General features: G+C 40.7%; 1 protein-coding gene across 3 annotated transcripts in view; it reads left to right on the top strand.

Moving 5' to 3' along the window:
- Positions 1-26,939, top strand: part of cdk14 (cyclin dependent kinase 14) — a 648,395-nt gene that overhangs the window by 331,532 nt on the left and 289,924 nt on the right. For all 3 annotated transcript variants that reach the window (XM_063044119.1, XM_063044121.1, XM_063044120.1), the window contains 2 exons: positions 14,396-14,516; positions 26,437-26,530. In XM_063044119.1, the coding sequence (XP_062900189.1) occupies positions 14,396-14,516; positions 26,437-26,530 (215 nt within the window). The remainder of the gene's footprint in view (positions 1-14,395; positions 14,517-26,436; positions 26,531-26,939) is intronic.

Here is a 26,939-nt window from a genome sequence, read left to right as displayed (position 1 = left end):
TTAAATATAGCCAATGAACTGGCCTCAACAGTTTCCTGTGGCAGAGAATTCCACAGATTCACCACTCTCTGTGTGAAGAAGTTTTTCCTCATTTCGGTCCTAAAAGGATTCCCCTTTATCCTTAAACTGTGACCCCTCGTTCTGGACTTCCTCAACATCGGGAACAATCTTCCTGCATCTAGCTTGTCCAATCCCTTTAGAATTTTATACGTTTCAATAAGATCCCCCCTCAATCTTCTAAATTCCAGCGAGTATAAGCTTAGTTGATCCAGTCTTTCTTCATATGAAATTCCTGCCATCCCAGGAATCAATCTGGTGAACCTTCTTAGTACTCCCTCTATGGCAAGAATGTCTTTCCTCAGATTAGGGGACCAAAACTGCACACAATACTCCAGGTGTGGTCTCACCAAGGCCTTGTACAACTGCAGTAGTACCTCCCTTCTCCTGTACTCGAATCCTCTTGCTATGAATGCCAGCATACCATTTGCCTTTTTCACTGCCTGCTGTACCTGCATGCCCACTTTCAATGACTGGTGTATAATGACACCCAGGTCTCGTTGCACCTCCCCTTTTCCTAATCGGCCACCATTCAGATAATAACCTGTTTTCCTGTTTTTGCCACCAGTGGATAACCTCACATTTATCCACATTAAACTGCATCTGCCATGAAGTTGCCCACTCACCTAACCTATCCAAGTCACCTTGCATCCTCTTAGCATCCTCCTCACAGCTAACACTGCCGCCCAGCTTCGTGTCATCCGCAAACTTGGAGATGCTGCACTTAATTCCCTTGTCATTAATATATATTGTAAACAACTGGGGTCCCAGCACTGAGCCTTCAGGTACCCCACTAGTCACTGCCTGCCATTCTGAAAAGGTCCCATTTATTCCCACTCTTTGCTTCCTGTCTGCCAACCAATTCTCTATCCACATCAATACCATACCCCCAATACTGTGTGCTTTAAGTTTGCACACTGATCTCCTGTGTGGGACCTTGTCAAAAACCTTTTGAAAATCCAAATATACCACATCCACTGGTTCTCCCCTATCCACTCTTCAAGCACAGTTTTAAGGTGCTTGGAAGTAGGTACAGAGGAGATATTGGGTATTGATTATAGTTTTTTACGCAGAGAGTGTTGAGTGCGTGGAATGGGCTGCCGGCGACTGTGGTGGAAGTGGATACGATAGGTTCTTTTAAGAGACTCCTGGACAGGTATGTGGAGCTCAGAAAAATAAAGGGCTATGGGTAACCCTAGGTAATTTCTCAGGCAAGGACATGTTCGGCACAGCTTTGTGGGCCAAAGGGACTGTACTGTGCTGTAGGTTTTCTATGTTTCTAAGTTTCATGACATACAGTATGTCAGTGATAATAAACCTAATTCTGATTCCGTGAACCAAGAATGGGCGTGCCTGTGATGATCAATAAACTTACTGACCAATTTGATAGCTTAAATGAGGGAGGAAATTTTAGTTTTGCATTTCATGTAAATCTTTAAAATGTTCACTTCTGATGTCATCTGAAGATTTATCCTTTCAAAGGCATATTTTCCTGCAGTGTTGTCCTGGCAACAATTTAGGGCTTGAAGTTATTACACCAATTGTGCAGCGTAATCTTATCCTTTGTTTACCTGTAGCGAGGTGTTTTGTTTAGACTTAATAGCTTGTCCTTACTCTTGGATATTTGTGTAATGGTATGAACGAGATGTGAAATAAAGACAACATTTACATCTTTGAATGTTAATACATTTAAATGTATACAGTCTTGCACCCTGAATTGTCAGATGATTTAAATCACTAACGCAAAGGGACATGTTAGTGTCTGGAAGATCTCAAAGGACAACTGCTGTTTCTGAATCATTCTTTGACCTTCAGCTGCTTTTTGATGTTATATGTCAGTCTCCAAAGCAAAATTTCATATTTTTCAGTTATTGATTATAGTTGAGTGTTCTAGCAGTGAGCTATTGTCCAAAGGTTACAGAAGTGACATGAATTAAAAAGCTGAGAGTGAATTTGAACAGTTAAAGTCTGCCCTGTCACCCAGGTATAATCATCAGCTCAAAAAGCTTGGAGAGATAAAGATAGATGAATCCCTTTCAGGAAACGTGTTTTACAAAATGGCTATCTTTTGAACCATCTCAATCAGATTGATGGCTTTTTATTTACTTTCGCAAGTAAAATTCAAGGATATGTCAGGCTGCATTCCAACTTGTGACATATTGGAAATGGAGTAGGGGAGTGATACCGTCATGTAGTTGTTAACTAAGTAGAACAGAGTCATGGATGAGTTATCCAGAAAGCATAAAATCAAATCACACTGTTGCATGGGAATTGGAATTTAGTTTTCTTTTCAGAAAGTATCAGTAATAATTGGGGAGAAGAAGATATCTAATTATTTAAAACTGACCTTGCTCACTCTGTCTTTTTGGTGTAGAAATCTTTTGAACCTGTTCTGAACAAATGTCACCTATATTCAAGAACAGCTTGAGTGCAGCTCTTAATTGTCCATTAAGCATGTTGAGCACTCCTTGGGATAACAACCACTGTCTGAAGAGAATGGGCTGAGTCATTTATGTTGGTATTATTCCCAGTAAACACAATCAAGTGTGGGGCTTTGCCTACACATCTGGATATGGAAGTTTCAAAATGATTGACAGGTTTCAGGCAAGTAAATGATCACTGTTTTCTTCTGCTAGGCATCAAATTGAGTCTGTTGCTGGAGCATGTCTGCTGAGGAATCAGCCACATAATTTTTGTCAGATTAGACCTGCTACATTATCTTCAAAATCATTCATGGCCACGTTCCCACACATCCCAATGGAAATTTTACAGCTGTACGGAAGGGGGATAAGAATACATTAACTGTTAAACAGAAAACTGCAAATCTGAAATAAAAGCAGGAAATGTTGAAAACAGTGGAAAGTTGGGCATCATCTGTGGAAAGTGAATCTAAGTGATGGTTTTGCTCCCAGATGAGCTCAATGCCTTTTATGTTATATTTGATGGACAAAACATGGGAGGTACCTTCACAAGCACTCACAGCCCTTGACCGTTGTTCCCTCTAATCTGCACGCGTGCGTAATAACTGAAATGCTTCCACATACATCGCCTTTTGTTATGCAACTGGGATTTTCCTTTATTTAATGCTAATATAATTTTACCTATTATTCGATTCATTCAGTGTGTGTGTGTTCACTTGGATAATACATTTCCTGACTATGAGTTAAGATGATAACAAGATTTTGACCCTGTTGCTCTTGCAAACGCAACCAATTTGGAATTTGGAAAAGAACATGTTGTATGACGGACCAAAGAATACTCAGCTACTATTACAAACTGTAAAGAAAGAGTAGCCTGAAAAATATCATAGCAATACTGTGATTGCAAATTTGTTACTCCTGAGAAAGTTAAGACATTCACTGATATGTTGAACTACGTGCTTAGAAACAAAGAATTTGAAGAACTGTCATTTCTTGTTGACATCATTGGAACATTTCAAACTTCTAGTGCTGATTGGGAATATGGATTCAGTCTGATGGATTGAATCAAATGCAAATCCGGAAACAGACTAAAAGTGGAACTTTGAGATTGTCTAATAACAATTAGGATGCATTTTTCATCTGGATGCAAAATTAATCTGGCCAGTGTTTATAGAATTGTAATGAAGACAGATGAGAAAAAGTTTACAAAGCATGAGAGTTTTTCTTTGTTTTACTGTATTTCATTATGACCTTCAATTAATAAATAAATTGTATTACCCTGAGTAATAACTATTTATTAATTGAAGGGTATGATGAGTACCCCTGTGGCCATTCCCCTCAATAATAACTATACCACTTTGGATACTTTTGGGGAGGGATGAACTAACTAGAAGCGTTGCAGCAACTGGGTCTCTGGCACTGTGGCTCAGAAGGGAAAAGGGAAAGGAGAGGACTGCAGTAGTGATGGGTGATTCCATAGTTAGAGGAGTAGGCACTAGATTCAGTGGACGTAATAGAGACACCCTGATGGTATGTTGCGTCCCTGGTGCCAGGGTGAGAGATATCTTGGATAAGGTTCATGGCTTTCTAAAGGGGGAGGGTGAGCTGCCAGAAGTTTTAATATATATTGGCAACAATGACAAAAGTAGGAAAAGGGATGAGGTCTTGAAGAGAGAATTTAGGGAGCTAGGTAGAAAGCTGAAAAGCAGGAACTCTAGGGTGGTAATCTTTGCATTGCTGCCTGCGCCACGTGCCACTGAGGGTAATAAGAAATAATCTGGCAGATAAATGCGCTGCTGGGGAACTGGTGCAGGGGGCAGGATTTCAGATTTCTGGATCATTGGGATCTCTTCTGGGGAAGATATAACATCTATAAAAGGGACAGTTTGCACCTGAACCAGAGGGGAACCAATATCCTCGTGGGCAGCTTTGCTGGAACTGTTCAGGAAGGTTAAAACTAATTTGGCAGGGGGCTAAGTGATAGGGCTGAGGATGGGGCATTTGGGTATACAAGCAGAGGCAGTGTATTGTAAAACTGTCAGGAAAGACAGGCAGATAATAAGGCAAAATTGCAGCCAGCGGGATGAGTTGCAGTGAGATGGGGACAAAACCAAAAAGGGTGATGAATACAGGACAGAAGGTGTTATATTTGAATGCATGCTGTATATGGAATAAGGTAGATGATCTTGTAGCGCAGTTAGAGACTGGCAGATATGATGTTGCGGGCATCACTGAGTCATGGCTGAAAGAAGATTATAACTGGGAGCTTAACATCCAAGGACATACATTGTATCAAAGGGACAGGCAGGTGGGTAGAGGGGGTAGTGGGGCTATAAGACCATAAGACATAGGAGCAGAATTAGGCTATCTGTCCCATCGAGTCTGCTCCGCCATTCAATCATGGCTGATCCTTTTTTTCTTTCTCCTCCTCAACCCCAGTTCCTGGCCTTGTCCCCTAACCTTTGATGCCATGTCCAATCAAGAACCTATCAATCTCTGCCTTAAATAGACCTGACAACCTGGTCTCCACAGCTGCCTGTGGCAACAAATTCCACAGATTCACCACTGTGACTGGATCCTGAACTATCCCTTATGAACTGTGCTCTTAAAAAGAGAGAGAGAGCTGTACAGCATAAACAACATGTTGTTGAGAGAGAGAGAAGGGAAGACTGGTCACAGTTGGAATTTCTGCAAGGACACTGCCAGCTTTTGAGTTCCTACAGAGAGAGAAGTGAGGAGCTTCTTGATGGACAGTTGGTGTTCAGCATGCTGAGATAAATACAAGGTCAGCTAGTTGTTAGACACACATGGTTTTGGACACTGGATGACCTTTGTTGTGCCCACAGAAAGGTGTGTTTTTGGAGGATCGATCAGTGGCTCTCGCAGTATGAAAAGGGTGTGACCGGTGGGAAGTTATTAGTGTGTCCAACCCTCGCCTGGGTTGATAACTCCACCACAGAAAACGGTCCCCTTGTTGTGGTCACATTCGGGGACTTCTAAACGATCTTGGAGGACAATGGGAAGAATCGACGGTATCCGCTTACTTGAACAACCACAACACCTCTCTCTCTCCATCACTACTCAACTAAATACCATGAACTGAACTTTACCCATCACCGTAAGACTGTATCCACTTACCCCTAGGCTTGAAGAAGATTGGTTTTTATATTTCCACACTTATGTATATATAATCATTGCTAACCTGTTTGATATATCTGAAGTTATATTACTGTATTGTGTAGGTACTAATAAATAGCATTAGTTGACAGCAACACCATACTCTAAGGTGCTTTCCATTTCTGTTGGTTCTTTAACCCGTCACGGGGTACGTGACAACCATGCTTTGGCTAAAGAAATTTCTCTGCATCTCTGTTTTGAAAGGGCGCCCCTCTATCCTGAGGCTGTGTCCTCTTATCCTAGACTCTCCTACCATGGGAAACATCCTTTCCACATCTACTCTGTCAAGGCCTTTCAACATTCAAAAGGTTTCAATGAGATCCCCCCGCCATCCTTCAGAGTCCCAGCAAGTACAGACCCAAAGCCATCAAACGTTCCTCATTGATGAAAAAAGTGAAATCAAATATTTCAAAAGAGGTTACAGAGGATCAGAAGACGTAGAATCCTTGTGGATAGAGTTAAGGAACTGCAAGGGTAAGAAAACCCAGATGGGAGTTGTGTAGTGCCTTGAAAAAGTATTTAGCCTCCAACCCTCTGTTCATATAAATGAGTCTTACAATCGGAGTTTTGATTAACTGAGAATTTACATTTGTGAATCATATGCTCCTTTCTTAGAGTAGATCCAAAAAAACCCAGGAAAATTGTAAAGCATGAAAAACTAAAAATGCAAAAACTAAAATGTCAGCTGTTCGAAAGTATCCACCCGTCTTTGCTTAGTACTTAGCTGTACCACCTCTCACAGTTATTACAGCCAGTGATCTTTTTGGATAAGTCTCTATCAGCATTTCACAATGTGATGGATCAAGGTTTGCCCATTCCTCCATGCAAAATTGTTCAGGTTATTTGGGAGCAGCCTTGAGATCTTGCCAGAGATGTTCAATTGGATTAAGGTTAGGACTCTGACATCAGCTTTCTTCATATGAAGCCACTCCATTGTTGCTCTGACAGTGTGCTGAAAGATGAACTTCCTCCCCAGTTTAAGCTTTCTGGCAGAGGCTAGCAGGTTATTATCTAGGGTCTCTCTCTATTTAACAATATTCATCTTCCCACCAATACTGACCAGATTTCCAGTCCCTGCTGCTGTAAAGCATCCCCATAGCATGATGTTACCTCTATCATACTTTACAGTGGTCAAGTCAAGTTTGTCATTTAACATGTATTCAATGTATATAACCATATAATGTGTATAGAAATGAGATGACATTTCCTCAAACCAGAGTGTAAAGCACAGTAATACACATAACACATGATAACTTATGAAGGTAAGGATAAAATCTACAGATGAGTCACACATGATTAACAAAATAAAGTGCATTAATATTAAATATTGTAAAGTACGGAACAGATTAACCAGTCTCCTGCCTGATGGTAGAAAGTCAGAGGGGATGATGGATGGATGGATGGGTGGGATCTTTAATAATACTGATCATAATACGTATCACGGCACTAATTACTGGCCTCCGAACAGAAGCCAGGATGTGGGCTACAAATTAAAACTGAAGATAGAAAATGTATCAAAAGGGCAATGTTATGATAGACATGGGGTACTTCAATATGCAGGTAAATTGGGAAAATTAAATTGGTGCTGATTTTGTTTCCCAAGAGAAAATTTGTGGAATGCCTACAAGATGGCTTTTTGGAGCAGCTTGTGTTTGAGTCCACTCGTGGATCAGCTATTCTGGATTGGGTGTTGTGGAATGAATCAGATTTGAGTAGCGAGCTTAAGGTAAAGAAACCCTTGGGAGGCAGTGATTATAATATGATAAGATTCACCCTTCAATTTGAGAGAGTGAAGCTAAAGTCAGTGGAGTAAAGGTCATAATCAAGGCATGGGAGAGGAGCTGGCCAAAGTTGATTGAAAGAAGACATGAGCAGGTATGATGACAAAGCAGCAATGGCTATAGTATTTGGGAGTAATTTGGAAGGCATAGGATAGATACGTCACGAGGAAGTATTTTAAAAGCAAGATAACACAACCATGGCTGACAAGGGAAGTCAAAGCCAACAGTAAAGTAGAAAAGAGGGCATATAATAGAGCAAAAATCAGTGGGAAGTTTGAGTACTGGGAAGCTTTTAACAACCAATAGAAGGCAACAAAAAGAGGACATGGCTTTAGGGTGAAAGGGGAAAGGTTTAAGGGGAACATTAGGGGGAACTTCTTCACTCAGAGTGCTGGGAGTGTGGAACAAGCTGCCATCTGACGTGGTAAATGCGGGCTCACTCTTAAGTTTTAAGAATAAATTGGATAGGTACATGGATGGGAGAGGACTGGAGGGTTATGGACTGGATGCAGGTCAATGGGACTAGCGGAATAATGTTTTGGCACAGTCTAGAAGGGCCGAATGGCCTGTTTTCTGTGCTGTAGTGTTCTGTGGTTCTATGGTTCTAACTAAAGAGCCATAAGGAGGGAAAAGATGAAATATGAAGGTGTGCTAGCCAATAATGTCAAAAAGGATACCTAAGGTTTTTCCCAGATGTAGAAAGAGTAAAAGAGAGGCGAGGGTAAATATCAAACTGCTGGAAAATGACACTGGAGTGTTAGTAATGGTGGAAAACTGAATAATTATTTTGTGTCAGTCTTCTCTGTGGAAGACAGTAACAGTATGCTGGAAGTTCAAGAGTGTCAGAGGGCAGGTATGAGTGCAGTTGTTATTACTAGGTATAAGGTACTTGTGAAGCTGAAAGGTCTGAAGGTACATAAGTTACCTGGACTAGGTGGATTCTGAGAGAGGAAACCGAAGAGTTTGTGGAGGCATTAGTAATGATCTTTCTGGAAACTCTAGATTCTGGAATGTTTCTGGAGGACTGGAAATTTGCGAATGTCACTCCACTTTTTAAGAAGGGACAGAAGCAGAAGAAAGGAAATTATAGGCCAGTTAGCCTGACATCAGTGGTTGGAAAGATGTTGGAGTCCATTATTAAGGATAATGTTTTTTGAGTACTTGGAGGCAGATGATAAAATAAGCCAAAGTCATTGTGGTTTCCTTTAGCGAAAATCTTGCCTGACAAATCTGTTGAAAATTTTTGAGGAAATAACAGGCAATATAGACAAAGGAAAATTGCTTGATGTTGTGTACTTGTATTTTCAGAGTGTCATTGACAAGGTGCTACGCATAAGGCTGCTTAACAAGCTAAGAACCCATGGATTTACAGGATAGATACAAGCATGGATAAAGCATTGTCTGATCGGCAGGAGGCAAAGAGTGGGAATAAAGGGAGTCTTTTCTGATGGTGACTAGTGGTGTTCCACATGGGTCAGTGTTGGGACCTTTTTTTATGTTGTATGTCAATGATTTGCGTGATGAAATTGATGGCTTTGGGCTAAGTTTGTGGATGATATGAAGATAAGTGGAGAGGTAAGTAATTTCGATGAACCAGGGAGGCTCCAGAATGACTTGAAGAATGGGCAAATAAGTGGCAAATGGAATATAGTGTCGGGAAGTGCATGGTTATGCACTTTGGTAGAAGGAATAAAAGCATAGACTATTTTCTAAACAGGAAGAAAATTCAAAAGTCTGAAGTGCAAACGGACTTGGGTGTCCAAGTGCTGGATTCCCTAAAAGTTAACTTGTAGGTTGAACTGGTAGTGAGGAAAGCTAATACAATGTTAACACTAATTTTGAGAGGACTAGAATATAAAAACAAGGATGTAATGCTGAGGCTTCATAAGAGACTGTTGAGGCCTCACTTGGAATATTGTTAGTGTTTTGGACCCCTTATCTACGAAAGGATGTGTTGACATTTGAGAGGGTGCATGAAAATGATTCTGGTAACCAAAGGTTTATCATTTCACAAGCATCTGATGTCTCTGGGCCTGTACTCTCTGGAATTTAGAAGAATGAGAGGCGATCTCATTAAAGTCTGTTGATTGTTGAAAGTTGAGGGAATATTGCCCCTGATGACCCTATCATTTCAGTCTCTGAGGCTGACTTGAAAATACCCTTCAGGAGGGTGAACCCCCAGAAAGTATCCAGCCCGAAAGAGGTACCTGGCCGGATTACTAAAGACTTGTGCTGATCAACCAACTGAGATCTTTAACCTCTCGGCAGTCTGAGGTACGTACCTGCTTCAGGTAGTGCCTCAGAGGAACGTGGTAACTTGTGTCAATGACCATTGTCCAGTAGCTCTTACGTCTACTGTGATGAAGTGCTTTGAAAACTTGGTGATCAAACATTCCATCTCCTGCCTGAGAAGCAACTTGGATCTCCAATTTGCCTACCACCACAATTAGACCTAGGCCTGAAAACCTCCTTGTGCATCTAGATCCTTGAATTCCTCCCTTGCAGAGCCCACTCAGTATGGATTGGCAACAACATCTCCTCCACTATTACCATCAGCACACTTGCACTACAAAGCTGTGTGCTCAGCCTTCTGCTCTACTTGCTTTATACTTATGACGGTGAGGCTAAGCACAGCTCCATTGTCGTACTTAAGATTGCCGACAACACCACTGCCATTAGCTGAATCAAAGGTGGAGACTAATCAGTGCATAGGAGGGAGTCTGAAAATCTGCCTGGGTGGTACCACATCAACAACCTCTCACTCAACCTCAGCAAGACCAAGGAGCTGATTACTAACTACAGGAGGAGGAAACCAGAGATTCCTGAGCCAGTCCTCATTGGGGGATCAGAAGTGGAGAGGCTCAGCAACTTTAAATTCCTCAGTGTTATCATTTCAGAGGATCTGTGCTGGGTCCAGCACACACTGTATGTGCCACTACGTGGAAGGCATGGCAGTGCCTCTACTTCCTTAGAAGTTTGTGAAGATTTGGAATTATATCTAAAACTTTGATAAATTTCTATATATGTACAGTGGAGAATATATTGACTGGTTGCATCACAGCCTGGTACGGAAGCACCAATGCTCTTGAATGGAAAATCCTACAAAATGTAGTAGATACAGCCCAGTCCATCGTGGGTAAATCTGTCCTCACCACTGAGCACATTTACATGGTGCATTATTGCAGGAAAGCAGCGTCCACTCATGCCAACCAGGTCATGCTCTCTTCTCCCTGCTGCCATCTGGAAGCAGGTACAGGGGCCCCCGGACTCACACCATCAGGTTCAGGGACAGTTGTTACCCCTCAAGCATTCTGTTCTTGAACCCGAGGGGTTAACTTCACTCAGCATGACTCACTGAACTGTTCCCACAACTCAAGGGTACCTCATCTTATGCTCTCAATATTTGTTGATTATTTATATTTTTATCTTTATTTTTCTTTTTTGTATTTGCACTTTGTTTTTTGCACATTGGCTGTTTGTTCATCTTTATGTGCGACCTTTCATTGACTCTATTGTGTTTCTTTGCATTTACTGTGGATCCCCGTAAGAAAATGAATCTCAGGGTTGTATATGGTGACATATATGTACTCTGATAATAAATTTACTTTGAACTTTTGAAGAGAATCAGAGCTGGTGTTTCAGGTCAAAGACCATTAGAACCAACAAGGGGTTTTCCGCCTGAAATGTTCCTTCCATAGGAGCTGTCTGATTTGCTGAATCTTTCCAGCATGTTTATAGTTTCATTTTCAATAGGTTGCTTCTTTCTGAAATATTTGCATGTGTGGCATTTTTAGTTAACCTTTTTATATTTTAATTTTAGACAATTATAATAATTTATTAAGAATGTTTTGTGTTTGAATGCTTTGGAGTGTTCCTTATATCAAGCAGTTTTGGAACAATTGGAAGGGCTTGTTGACTTTGACAGTGGTAACGATAAGGCATGGCTTTACTGTCACTTGAAAGTTTTCCTCAGCAGTTTTGCAGACAGGATTTGTTTTGGCCAGTCAGTGACTACGTTCCCTTGTGTGAGACCCTGCTGGAACCTTGCCAATTGTTTTTCTAGAGTCTCGTGACAAACACAGTCAGTGTTATGAATCCTACCTAGTTTAAGTTTGGTGGGGGGAGCATTGAAGTGTCTGAGCAATGACAGGATAGACGAAAATCTAGAGCTATGATTTCTCTCTAGTTATATTGCCTTACTTCTCCTTTGTAAGTGTTATGCAGTTTTTCTAATGATTTATTAGCATACTCGTGTTGTAGTCCTCCAAGTAAAATTAGAGCTAAAGTGATAAACCTTGCTAAATTATTTCATAATTATGTTTTGATATACCTGCGTAGTAGTTGTGAATACATTGAAATGTATTCTGGCGGGTAGTGTAGGTAACTTGCTAATGGGTTTAAATTCTTTAAAATACTTATTAATGCTTTTGTGAAAGGGAGTATATATACTCTGAAATATTCGATTGTGCAAGACTATGCCAGCTGTCTAGAAACCTGCCCATAGACAAAATACGTATGAACTGTCAGGAGTGGAGCAGGTTAATTTATGTGTTCCTGCTTCATATTCAGTAAGATTATAGCTGTTCTTTTACCTCATTGTCACTTTCTATACTAATCCCATAACTTTCAATTCTTATAATATCCAAAAATCTACTTCTGCTGTGAATATTATGACCAAATTTTCCATCATATTCCATATGCTTAGGGCAGATGTAAAAAGTGCAGGGTGCTCTCGCCTTTAATATCCAGCACTGCACTGTGGCCTGTGGCTGGGCTTAGGATGTCATAGTGTGACCGTCCCAGGCAGAAGCAAATCTGACTGAATGCCTTTTGTCAAAGTTGTACCTCATTAATGTGCTTTTATCAAATCTTTTACATTCATGGTCTTTTAGAAGCCACAATAAATTGAAGTAAGTAATAGAAAAATTAAAAATGATGAAATTGCAAAACAATTGAAAATATGAACTAAAGCAAAATAACAAAGACAGATTGCTTTTTTTTTCTTTTACCTTTTAAATTGCTAGCTGGAATCCTCATTGAAATCACTTCCATCTGAATAATAATTCCCTCAGCATAGGAAGTTCAATGCTGTTGACTTGGTGCAGAAATGCCAGATGTCTTCATGAGTATCAGCATTCAAAACGAAACTCATCACTAAGTTCAAAGTCCTGGGCCTAGGTACATCCCCGTGCAACTGAATTCTTTATTTCCTTACTGGCAGACCCTGGTTAGTGTGGATTGACAACAGCATCTTCTCCACAATCACCGTCAGCACAGGTGCAGCACCAGGCTGTATGCTTAGCCCCCTGCTCTACTCACTCTGTACATAGATTGTGTGGCTAGATACAGCTCCAATGTCATATTTAAGTTTGCTGAAGACACCGTTGTTGGTGGTTGAAACAAAGGAGGTGACAAATTGGCATGTAGGAGGAAAATTTGGTTTAGTGGAGCCACAACAACAACCCCTCACTCAGTGTCAGCAAAATCAAAGAGCTGATTATTGACTTCAGGAGGAAAAAGGGGGAGTTCCATGGATCAGTCCTTATTAAGAAAACAGAGGTGGAGAGGTCCGTAGCTTTAAATTTCTTGGTGTGAGCATATCAGAAGATCTGGCCTGGGAACAGCATGTAAGTGTCGCCACAAAGAAGGCACAGCAGAGCCTCTACTTTTTTAGAATTTTGTGCAGATTTGCCAAGTCACCAAAAACTTCTATAGATGCAAAGTGAAGAGTATCTTGACTGCTTGCATCACAGCCTGGTTCGGAACCACCAATGCCCAGGAATGGAAAAGTGTACCTAAAGTGGTGGATGGATACAGCCCAGTCCATCACAGAGAAAAGCCTCCCACCTGTTGAATGCATTTCAGAAAGCAGTATCCACCATCAACGATCACAACATCTCAGCCATGTCCCCTTGCTACTACCACCAGACAGGTGGTATAGAAACATTAGACCCCATACCACCAGGTTTAGGAAAAGTTATTATCTTACAACCATCAGACACCTGGATAATTTCAATCACCACTACTCTGAACTGATTCTACGACCTACAGAATAACTTCCAAGAGTTCATTACAACTTGTGTTCTCAGTGTTATTAGTTTATTTGCATAGTTTGTCTTCTTTTGTACATTGGTTGCTTGTTAGTCTTTGTTTATAATATTTGTTTGTAAATTCTATTGTTTTTTTTATTTTTATTTAAATTTTATTTAAATGCGTGCAAGAAAATAATCCTTTGATAGTATATGGTAACACATACATACTTTGGGATACATAGTCTGGGATTGACATAGTTATATATAACCTCTTTCCAAGATTTCCAAAATTCAAGGGGATATGTAATAGCAATGTATAGTTTAATATTTATGTGGATTGATTCCATCAATTTGCATGTAATTTATAAAGTCCCATTAGTCCAGTGAGCTTCTGTCATGAATGGACTCTGAGCAGAATTTTCTTTGTGCCTTGTGACTGCTATGGAATATTTTATAAGTTATGTTATTGATGCTCCATCTCATTATTCCTAATGGATATTTTGTTGATCATTGATGTGAATATGAGCAATAATATCTTTTAGTTAATGCATTGTAATTACGTAGTCTAGAAACCGTGACAACTATGCTCTCGGATTTGAGTGCCAATACAATCTGAATGCTGAGTTTCTGACACATCTATTTTTCATCGGTGCTGCTGGAAAACATTACTTTCATTTTGGACAAAACTGTCAATCACAAAAAATGATTTATTAAACTTTCAGGAAATATTTATTTTTAGACAAATGTTTTATTAATTGAATTCCTGTAATATGCTTACACTGCAAGAACTGTTATAGGGTCTAAAGATTAACTAGTTCTTTTTCAGAAGCATTACCAAGTTTAATTCTTAAGTGTTAAGAAAAACTACACTTTTTGATTGAGAATAACTTTCACTGTTCTAACATCTAATCTTCCTTTTTATTTTCAGGACTTGCCCGAGCCAAGTCGGTACCCAGCCACACATACTCCAATGAGGTAGTTACACTATGGTACAGGCCCCCAGACGTCCTGTTGGGCTCCACAGAATATTCTACTTGCCTTGACATGTGGTAGGTGCAATTGTCTGGTCAAGTGATTTTTTTCAGCTACTTTTACTTAGACCACGAGACTCAGGAGCAGAATTAGGCCATTCAGCTCATTGAGTCTGCTCCACCATTCCACCATTCCATCATGGCTGATCCCGGATCCCACTCAACCCCATACACCTGCCTTCTCGCCATATCCTTTGATTCCCTGGCCATTCAGGAAATGATTAATTTCAGGTATACCCACGGACTTGGCCTCCACCGCAGTCTGAGGCAGAGCATTCCACAGATTCACTACTCTCTGGCTAAAAAAAATTCCTCCTTACCTCTGCTCTAAAAGATCGCCCCTCAATTTTGAGGCTGTGCCCTCGAGTTCTGGATACCCTCACCATAAGTATCTAGTCTTTTCAACATTCAGCTGGTTTCGATGAGATCCCCCCCCCCCGCATTCTTCTAAATTCCAGTAAATATAGTCCTAAAGCTGCCAAATGCTCCTCATATGTTAACCCCTTCATGCGTTGTCCTTCTGAACCTCCTCTGGACTCTCTGCAATGACAATGCATCCTTTCTGAGATATGGGGCCCAAAACTGTTGACAATACTCCGTGGCATGACTAATGTCTTATGAAGGCGCACCATTATCTCCTTGCTTTTATTTTCTACTCCCCTTGAAATAAATGCCAACATTACATTTGCCGTCTTTACCACAGACTCAAACTGTAAACTAATCTTCTGGGAGCCTTGCACAAAGACTGCCAAGACCCTGTGCACCTCAGGTGTTTGAATCTTTTCCCCATCTAGGTAGTACTATTGTTCCTTTTACCAAAATGCATTATCATACATTTCCCAACACTGTATTTCATCTGCCACTTTTTTGCCCATTCTTCCGATTTGTTGGTCTTGCCGCAATCACATTGCTTCCTCAGTACTACCTATCCCTCCACCTATCTTCAAATCATCTGCAAACTTTGCCACAAAGCCATCAATTCCATTATCCAAATCATTGACAAACAATGTGAAAAGTAGCAGTCCCAATCCTGAGAAACACCAATTGTCACTGGTAGCCAACCAGAAAAAGTCCCATTTATTCACACTTGCTGCATCCTGCCTGTCAGCCATTCCTCTATCCGTGCTAGTATCTTTCATGTAACACCATTGGATTTTATCTTGTTAAGCAGCCTCATCTGTAGCACCTTATCAAATGCCTTCTGAAAATCCAAGTAAGTGACATCCACTACCTCTCCCTTGTCCACTCTGCTTGTTACTTCCTTGAAGAACTCTAATAGATTTGTCAGGCAAGATTTCCCTTTACAGAAACCGTGCTGACTTCGACTTACTTTATCATTGGTCTCCAAGTACCCTGAAACCTCATCCTTAATAATAGGCTGTAGCACATTCTCAGCCACTGAGGTTAGGCTAAGTGGCCTATAATTTCCTCTCTTTCGTCTTCTTCCCTTCTTAAAGAGTGGAGTGACATTTGTAATCTTCCAGTCCTCAGGGACTATGCCAGAATCAAGTGATTCTTGAAAGATCATGAACAATGCATCTGTAATCTCTTCAGCAAACTTTCTCAGAGCTCTTGGATGTAGTCTATCTGGTCCATGTGACCTATCCATCTTAAGACCTTTGAGTTTGCCTAGCACATTTTCCTTTATAATAGCAATGGCACTTACTGCTGCTCCCTAACACTCAGACCTCTGACACACTGCTGGTGTCTTCCACTATGAAGGCTAATGCAAAGTACCCATTAAGCTCATCTGCCATTTCTTTGTCCCCCATTACTACCTCACCGGCATCATTTTCCAGTAGTCCAATATCAGCTCTCACCTCCCTTTTACTCTTTATATAACTGAAAAAAAATCTTTTAGTATTCCGCTTCATATTATTGGCTAGTTTGCGCTCATATTTCATCTTTTCCCTTCTTATAGCTTTCTTGGTTGCCATTTGAAGGATTTTAAAAGCTTCCTAATCATCCCACTCACTTTTGCTACCTTATATGCCCTTTCCTTGGCTTTTAGGCAGTCCTTAACTTCCCTTATCAGCCATGGATGCCTACCCCGCCACTTGAGAACAACTTCTTCTGTGTCTTCTGTGGGACATATCTAACCAGTGCAATGTGAAATATTCCCAGAAACTTCAGGCACCTCTGCTCTGATGTCATCCCCACTAGTATCCTCCTCCAATCCACCTGGGCAAGCTCTTCTCTCATGCCTCGGTAATTCCCTTTATTCCATTGCGATACTGATACATGTGAGTTAAGCTTCTCCCTCTCAAATTGCAGCATGAATTCAATCATGTTATGATTACTACCTCCTGAGGCTTCCTTTACATTAAGTTCCCTGATAGGATTTGGGTTATTACTTCTGCTTTTTGCCTTTGCGGGTTAATGTTAAAATTGTCATGATGTCAGTGTATATTTGTACATGAAATGGCTCACAAAGATTATAATTGTTGAAACAATAAGACAGTTTTTAACATATTACAGACAGAACACTGAAAAGAAAAATTTTTCTATTATTACCAATCATAATTGTTGGCCTTGTCATTATAATATAGTCTGCTAAAACATACAAGTTACAATATTGCCAAAAGTTTAACCATTAAACATATATTTATTGTTCCACCAGTAAACATACACTCACTGGCTGCCTCATTAGGTACAAGAGTGGAACCCAGTGTGGTCTACTGCTGCTCTTGCCCATCCACCTCAAGATTCAAAGTGTTGTGCGTTCAGAAATGCTCTTCTGCGTATTACTGTTGTAACACATAGTTATTTGAGTTACTGTCACCTTCCTGTCAGCTTGAAATATTCTGGCCATTCTCCGCTGACCTCTCTCACTAACAAGGTGTTTTTTCCCACAGAACTGCTGTTCATGGGATGTTTTTTTCTTTTCACATCATTCTCTGTAAACTCTAGAGACTACTGTGCATGAAAATCCAGGAGATTAGCAGCTTCTGAGTTACTCAAACCACCCATTTGGCAGCAACAATCATTCCATGGTCAAAGTCACTTAGGTCGTATTACTTCCCCATTCTGATGTTTGGGTTGAACAACAACAGAACCTCTCGGCCATGTCTGCATGCTTTTAAGCATTGAGCTGCTGCCGCGTACTTGGCTAATTAAATATTTGCATTAACGAGCAGGTGTATCGCTGTACCTAATAAAGTGGCCACTGAGTGTATGTTTACAGTTTACGGTGGCTTTAAATATTTTGTTCTATTCTGTAGAGTGAGGAATTTCACAATTGACTTTCTTAATTACAGTACAAGTAGCAGTTTGGTAGTTAGTCATCTGAAATGAACAGTTTATGTCTGAGAGGAGACTTGAATGATTTCCTGCAGGTATGATGGATGCTGTGAAAGAGTGCTCGTGGCTGGAACCCCGGTACATTTCACCAGCTGCTCAAAACTGCAATTAGTGACTGCAGGGAAATGGTGGGACACCACTAAAATATGGCTAGAGGTTATTTTTGTACTCCAGTGGATGCTTCAGAGAATTGAGACAGTAACTAAAGATTAATGTTCCTTAGCTAACGATGTGCGTATCAATCAATTAGACCGTTACATTTGCAGAAAACTGGCTTTGAAATAGAAGTGCGTGAATAGGTAGAAGAGTGCAGATACATTGTCATTTACTCCCTTGTTACAGTTAGCTATTGTTTGGTATATTGTGACGCTTTCCAAAAAATACCTACAATCTGTAGCATCCTGCCCTTTGTGGTTGGAAGTAAAGGATACAGGTAAAATGTCAAGTTGAAATACCTAGGTGTGTTGCAAAGCAAAATATTGTGATTTTTCTCTAACAGCTGGTATAATATGTTAGAAGATTAATGTATAAATGTTATATATTAGGCATGCGATCTGAAGACTGCCTGCTAGCCATTTTCAATGTAAATGCACTGACATATTTCTTACTATTTTGTCAAATTTGTTTGTTAAAAACTGCCATTCTCCTGCTGTACAGCCGGCCTCTTTTTTTCTATAATGTTTGTTATTATTTTAGTTGATGTGTGTGCGTGTGATCTGTCAAGCAGCTTGCATTTGTGCTGAGCTCGAGAATATCCAGTGCATTGAACATTCCCATGCTTTCAGCTTGCTGCATTATTGTTCTGTTATTAACCCATTTCCTCTCCTGAGCCCAGACGTTAACTTAAAGACACAAAAGACTGCTGGTCTTCCTGCAGTTCTGAGGCAAAAAAAAACACCACTGGAGGAATTCAGTGGGTCAGGCAATATATGCGGAGACAGAGGGATGGTCATTGTTTTGGGCTAAGAACATTAGAGGCGCGACCCAGTCATTCTTCTGCCTTCACAGATACTGCCTGACCCACCGAGTTCCTGAAGTAATTTGATTATTATGCCAGACATTAACTTTCTCCACCTGCTGCAAAAAAATGCAGGAAAGTGTTGATCTAAGGCAAATACCATATCTGCTAGGCAAACCCCTGTCTTAGATCCTTGTGTAAATTGGTGTTAAATGAATATTTCAGCATTAGACTGTGCTTTTTAATTTCTTATTTGCACAGCCATGATGGTCCTGATATCCCAAAATTTCTCTTTCACTGGTCTCATCTCTAGATCAATTTAGGTTAAGGCTAGTGAAGTAAGTGTTAAAACTCATAACAGTTCATTTCATTTCACCTCGATCAACCAGTTTACTTTCTGTAACACATTCCTGGATAACATATTTATCCCACTTATTGGCATCAACACAAGCTAATTGCCAGAGATCTTATTTAATAAAAATACTGATTAGATCCATCTGATATCCCCACAAACTTGAAAATTATTTGTGGTATTGTTGGAAATTTGTCTTACTTATTTTGCTATAATTACAGCTCCTGCTTTGTGAAATTTACCATACAGCATGTAAGCCAGCTTTGTGAGGCAGAATCGAACATTGGGTGACCTGTGCGCTGGTAGTGAAGTCGCAAGTTTAAAAAAATTGTGTCTTATGCCGTTCAAAAACAGAGTTTACTGTGCTTGATTCTGCTGAAATATTCTCAAAGCTATTGGATACTTTTGGACAACTAGGACAAATTATAATGGAGTTTTTAATTGTTTCTTCTTTTGACAATTTGTACTGCGAGACAAGTTAGGCAGCAAAAAATAAATTGAATGATGTCATGGCTGTGGATTTTGGAATTCTTTCTTAACTGGTTAAGATGATTATCTTTTTGTGCAATGTGTGGCTCTTTACTTTGTAACAGATGAATTCATGTACTTTGTGTAGGCCAGCAGCCCCAACCACTGGGCCGCAGACCGGTACCAGGCCGTGAGGAAACGATATGAGTCAGCTGCACCTTTCCTCATTCCCTGTCAGCTGCACCTTTCCTCATTCCCTGACCCGCAGGCTGGGACATCCCGTATATTGGACTAAATTGGTTTGTCCCATACGGGACCGCCCTTCTTCCGTATTTCCCCCGCTAAGGTAGAGAGTTCCTATGAAACCTTTCGTGCCGAAATGGCATAAAGCGAAGAAGCAATTACCATTAATTTATATGGGAAAAATTTTTGAGCGTTCCCAGATCCAAAAAGCAACCTAACAAATCATACCAAATAACACATAAAACCGAGAATAACACTAACATATAGTAAAAGCAGGAATGATATGATAAATACACAGCCTATATAAAGTAGAAATAATGTATGTACAGTATAGTCGGGAATATGAAGGCAAAAACGATTTGTGGAAAACAATCGGCACGTACGCGCATGTGCATGCCACGCATGTGCACACAGGTGCCTGCGCAAGGCTTCGAGGTCATGGTAGTCTTTTTGGGGTAAAGTGTCCCGGGATTTGACTACTCTTGTCCCTTATTTGGGAGTGAGAAAGTTGGCAACCCTAACTGTAAAAGACAACATACATCAAAGTTGCTGGTGAACGCAGCAGGCCAGGCAGCATCTATAGGAAGAGGCGCAGTCGACGTTTCAGGCCGAGACCCTTCGTCAGGACTAACTGAAGGAAGAGTGAGTAAGGGATTTGAAAGCTGGAGGGGGAGGGGGAGATGCAAAATGATAGGAGAAGACAGGAGGGGGAGGGATGGAGCCGAGAGCTGGACAGGTGATAGGCAGAAGGGGATACGAGAGGATCATGGGACAGGCGGTCCGGGAAGAACGACGGGGGGGGGTGACCCAGAGGATGGGCAAGAGGTATATTCAGAGGGACAGAGGGAGAAAAAGGAGAGTGAGAGAAAGAATGTGTGCATAAAAAAGAGTAACAGATGGGGTACGAGGGGGAGGTGGGGCCTAGCGGAAGTTAGAGAAGTCAATGTTCATGCCATCAGGTTGGAGGCTACCCATACGGAATATAAGGTGTTGTTCCTCCAACCTGAGTGTGGCTTCATCTTTACAGTAGAGGAGGCCGTGGATAGACATGTCAGAATGGGAATGGGATGTGGAATTAAAATGTGTGGCCACTGGGAGATCCTGCTTTCTCTGGCGGACAGAGCGTAGATGTTCAGCAAAGCGGTCTCCCAGTCTGCGTCGGGTCTCACCAATATATAAAAGGCCACATCGGGAGCACCGGACGCAGTATATCACCCCAGTCGACTCACAGGTGAAGTGATGCCTCACCTGGAAGGACTGTTTGGGGCCCTGAATGGTGGTAGACCGCTTTGCTGAACATCTACGCTCTGTCCGCCAGAGAAAACAGGATCTCCCAGTGGCCACACATTTTAATTCCACATCCCATTCCCATTCTGACATGTCTATCCACGGCCTCCTCTACTGTAAAGATGAAGCCACACTCAGGTTGGAGGAACAACACCTTATATTCCGTATGGGTAGCCTCCAACCTGATGGCATGAACATTGACTTCTCTAACTTCCGCTAGGCCCCACCTCCCCCTCGTACCCCATCTGTTACTCTTTTTTATGCACACATTCTTTCTCTCACTCTCCTTTTTCTCCCTCTGTCCCTCTGAATATACCTCTTGCCCATCCTCTGGGTCACCCCCCCCCCTGTCTTTCTTCCCGGACCTCCTGTCCCATGATCCTCTCGTATCCCCTTCTGCCTATCATCTGTCCAGCTCTCGGCTCCATCCCTCCCCCTCCTGTCTTCTCCTATCATTTTGCATCTCCCCCTCCCCCTCCAGCTTTCAAATCCCTTACTCACTCTTCCTTCAGTTAGTCCTGACGAAGGGTCTCGGCCTGAAACGTCGACTGCGCCTCTTCCTATAGATGCTGCCTGGCCTGCTGCGTTCACCAGCAACTTTGATGTATGTTGCTTGAATTTCCAGCATCTGCAGAATTCCTGTTGTTTGCTGTAAAAGACATGTTGAGGTGAGTTTAACCTTACTTGAACACTCCCCCGGTTGGCTGGTCCACAAGAGTATTGTCAGTAACCAGTCTGCGGTGCAAAGAAGGTAGGGGACCCCTGGTGTAGGCTATTCCTGCCAGGTGTCATTGTAATATTCTTTATGCAGAAACATGAACAAAAATGACATTGAACTGAATGTCAATCAATTAAATATGATTAAATTAAGATTGTTGTCAGAATGATGATACAGGTTGAGTACCCCTTATCTGAAATTCCGAAATCCTAGAAGCTCCAAAATCTGATTTTTTTTTTAGTTTTGTCATGATGTCACAAATGGAGAATTCCACAAGACACTGGGGAGGTTTCCAGATGATGTGCACATCTCTGCACACCACAGACAGTTCTTAGAATTAACCTCACATATGTAATGAACAGACATTAATGAAAAATGGAAAAACACTGCATAAAGCGGAAAAAAATGAAGATTTTGATCATGTATCATCAGCGTTGGAGTGAACATATGCCGCTTAACAGTATGCAAACCATGAAACAAACAACGATCTATCACAATGAACTGAGAATTGAAGGTAATTGTGAATATTCAGCAGGCTGGTTGTTGAAATTTAAGTAAAGACGCAGCATTAAATTTTTAAAGTGTCTGCTGATCACAAAAATCTAGCACCAGAACAAATCTGCAATGCTGACTTTTTTATACCTTACATAACAGCATAAAATTTTAAATCATTGCTGATGAAAATCTAAAATCAGAACAAGTCTACAATGCTGATTTTTTATATACCTTATATAAAAAAAGTATAATGCAAATACAGTGTACTTTAACCTTTTAATCAAAACAGAGCATTGTAGGTGGAGACCGAAAGCTGCCATTGTTTGTTATTGTTCAACAGCTGATTCAGGTATTCTCGATACTGCTGTGCTGCTTTTGTTACCCTGCACACATTATATTTTCTTTATATTAATGGTATGTAATAATTTTTACTGTTAAGTACATATGTGTGATGAACAAGTATAAGATGATGACTACTTACCGGTTGCACATAAATTCAGAGTCAGAAATGATGGTGATCCCAAGCTATCTCATTGTATATTCCAAAACCCCAAAAAATCCAAAATCCAAAACACTTCCAGCCTCAAGCTTTTCAGATAAGGGGTACTCAACCCGTATCAATTTCACATGCATGTTACCATGAAAATAAGTAAATTCTGACATAATACCCAAAAATTTGGCTGCTGAAAAAATTGTTCACAGAAGCAGAGTTTACAGCACACGACATTAGACAGTGTATCCTGGAATGTGAGTTGGCTAATGTCAGCAGCAGGTTTGACCAAACTCTTTCCATTGCGTGTCTTGCATATGAAGGGGGAAAAAATGCTTTTGAAATTCTGCGTTGGTCCAATTTGATTCAAGACCCAAAGGAGGGTAACCTATTTTAATTTTGTGAATCAATTGTTGAGTTTGAGTCAAAAGGCCCATATCATTGGTATGACCTACCCAAGTCTATTTTTAAGGGTGAGAAAACAATTCCAATTGAAGTTAGAGTTGGAGTTGGATGCATATTAGCTCTGGCAAGGTTTGCAGGCTATTACTTGCTACAAAGTAAAATCTAACATCATGAATGGCTGTGATGCTTCACTCCCAGATGACATGAATGTCTTTTATGCTCAGTTTGAAAAGGAGAATAAAACTACATCTATGCAGCATCTGTTGACCTGTGATCTCTGTGTCGGAGGCTGGCATCAGGACATCTTTCGAGAGGGTGAATACTCACAAGGTCTTAGGCCCTGATGGTGTACCTAGTAGGGCTCTGAAAACCTGTGCCAACCAACTGGCGGGAATGATCAGGGACATTTTCTATCTCTCACTTCTGCATTCAGAGGTTCCCATCTGCTTAAAAGAGCGCCAGTCATACTGGTACCCAAGATGAGCAAGGTGAGCTGCCTCAGTGACTATCACCCGGTGACACTGACATCTACTGTGCGGAAATGCTTTGAGAGGTTGGTCATGTCTAGAACCAACTCCCGCCTAAGCAAGGATGTGGACCTGCTGCAATCTGCCTATCGGCACAGTAGGTCTACAGTGGATGCAATCTCACTGGCTCTCCACTCAGCCTTGGATCACCTGGACAATATTAATACCTACATCTGACCGCTGTTTATTAATTAAAGCTCAGCTTTCAACAAAATCATATTCTCAGTTCTAATCAACAAGCTCCAAAAGGTGAACCTCCTTCTGCAACTGGATCCTTGACTTCCTCACCGGGAGACCCGTCTGTGTGGATCGGAGATAACTTCTCCTCTGGCGGTCAATACTGGTGCACCTTGAGGGTGTATGCTTAGCCCACTGCTTAACTCTCCCCGCACCCATGAATATGCAGCCAGGCACAACTCAAACACCATCTATAAATTTGTCAGTGACGCAGCTATTGCTAGCAGAATTGCAGATGATGGTGAAGAGGCGTACAGATGCAATGTAGATCAGCTGTTTGAGTGGTGTCACAGCAAAGCCCTTGTGTTCAACATCAGTAAGACCAAGGAATTGACTGTGGACTCCAGGAAGGTTAAGTCAAGGGAATACATACCAGTTCTCAACGAGGGATCAAAAGTAGAAGGGGTGAGCCGTTTCAAGTTCCAGGGTGTCAGCATCTCTAAGGATCTGTCCTGGGCCCAATATACTGATGCAGTTACAAAGAAGGCATGGCAGCGGCTATATTTTATTAGGAGTTTGAGGAGAATTGGTGTGTCACCTAAGACATTTGCAAGTTTCTACAGATGTACCATGAAGAGCATTCTAACTGGTTGTATCAGCATTGGGTATGGAGGATCTGCACAGGATCTGAAAAAACTGCAGAAAGTTGTAAACTCAGCCAGCTCCATCATGGGCACTAGTCTTCCCCAGCATTGAGAACACCTTCAAAAAGGCAATTCCTTAAAAAGACAGTGTCCATCATTAAGGATGCCCATCACCCAGGACATGCTCTCTTCTCATTGTTTCCATCAGGGAGGATGTACAGGATCCTGAAAATTCAATGTTTCAGGAATAGCTTTTTCCCCTCCACCAGCAGATCTCCGCAAGGACAATGAACCCATGAACAATTTCTGAGCATTTTCCCCTCGCTTTTTATACTACTGATGTAAATTAATTTTTATATACTTATTGTAATTTATAGTTTTTATTACTAAGCTGATGATATTAAACCTGATTCTGATTGTGTGTGTGTGTGTATAAAATAATAAAAAAACCAGCAGAAACAGGTCACTTTCCCCTCAGAGTTTCCATTGAATAAGATTGCTGCAAATCTGATTGTAATGGCAAATCTGATTCCCAGTTATTTCCAGCAACCTTTCATATCCCCATTGTGATTACCTTAAAAACATTCAAAGGTTTTACTTCTGCTGCCCTTTAGGGAGAAAGAGCCCTGATCTTCTGAATAATATATTTAAAAATTCTTTAATGGATGGCCTTTTACTTTGAATAGTGGTCCTGTATTTCAATCAAGACTCCCCTTATCCTCTCCAGCCTTTCCTCATAGGACAAACCTTCTCTAACCTGCTCATTAAATCCTTGGTATTAGAAGGGTTCTTATTCCATTTCTATAGCCAGGATCCAGGCATTTTCTTGGATTGTAGCAGGGAAATAATTGGGCCTCTTATTACTTATCCATATCCATCCTTTTCCAAAATATTTGGCAATTAAGCACCATTTATTATTAACTCTATCTAGAAACTCACTTTGCCATCCAGTTTCAGTACCATTCTTTCCATAAACTGTATGCCTAATGACTGAAACAGGAAACTATTCATATTACCCCAACAACAGCTGTCCAGCCTTTTAGAGATGTTGAAAAGTGGCTCATTAATGAATCTTCCTGTTTTTCCTCCTTTTTGAATGATGTACTTCATCCCCTACAACCACATGAGAAGATTTAAGAGCCCACATGGAGACACATATGGGCTTAAAAACTGAGTACAACTTTTAAGATATAGAGTGTAAGAGCAGGTGTAATTAACAACAGGGTAATATGGAATGCAAATATTCCCCATTGATTCTGTATTTTGGGGAGTAAATGCAAGCTCAGCTATGGAACATAATGGAGTTAGTCATATTATTGAAATGTCAAGGTTAAATGAGCCATTCCAAATATAGCAACCGATGTCTGAAATGGGCAATAGGGAGTCCGATTTTAAATACTGATTAAGAATTTTTTTCTGCCTCCCATTTAAAAATTCTCAGATAAAAGTAAATGATGTGTGGCAATTTGGTCAATAGATCCTCCTTTGTTTGTTGACAAAGGACTCATTTTAACTCTAATAATCCCTTTTGTACTATATAGCTACTCAAGGGGTTTCATAATGATTTACCCCGTACATGCTGTTAAGTACAAATTATGATAATGGTTTTCTCTATGCATACTGCTAAATATAAATTACAATCATGATTTTTCTTCTTGACATTCAATTAAAAAATGCTGAAAATTTGATACGCTTTTATTATTCCGTAAACTATAAGGGGGTACAATTGTTAGTTCCGCTTCTGTTTTACTGTGCCTTTAATTAAAAGCTGTTGTATTATTTAAAGTGTTGCATTTAGTCTTCCCCTCTGCAATGTACTTCTACTTGAGTAATTTAAAATGAGCTCTTCATTACGGACTTGTTCTCCTTTCCAGGGGTGTGGGTTGCATTTTTGTCGAAATGATTCAAGGAGTCGCTGCCTTTCCTGGAATGAAGGATATCCACGATCAATTGGAGCGTATATTTTTGGTCAGTATTTATAATCTTCAGACTTTATACATCATTGGGATATTAAGTAAAGGAATTGTATGACACAAATGCAAAGATGGTTTTAACATGGTGAAAATCACGCCCTCAATTTTTGTGAGTGGGTCCAGTTATCTGGTTTCCCCTGAACTCCAACATTGCTGATAAAAGATCTGATGCTGAGGCCCTCAGCTACGAAAGATGGCATGAGTGGGCCAGAACAAAACCCATCCATGAAATACATCCAGATGTCTTTTGACAGTTGGCAAACATTCTGCTCCATGGGCCACCAGCTTTGCTATCTGGAAAATCCAGCAGATAAATATTAGTGTTTCTTAACGTTTGAAATGAAATATACTAGATAAGCTACTGGGGCACAGCTGGAAAATCACAGGCAAACTTTGGTCAACAA

Source organism: Mobula hypostoma, chromosome 3 (assembly GCF_963921235.1).
Source record: "Mobula hypostoma chromosome 3, sMobHyp1.1, whole genome shotgun sequence".
In the NCBI taxonomy this organism is placed as follows: domain Eukaryota; kingdom Metazoa; phylum Chordata; class Chondrichthyes; order Myliobatiformes; family Myliobatidae; genus Mobula; species Mobula hypostoma.
The sequence above is the reverse complement of the archived record's forward strand: the minus strand, read 5'-3'. Positions and strand labels throughout refer to the sequence as shown.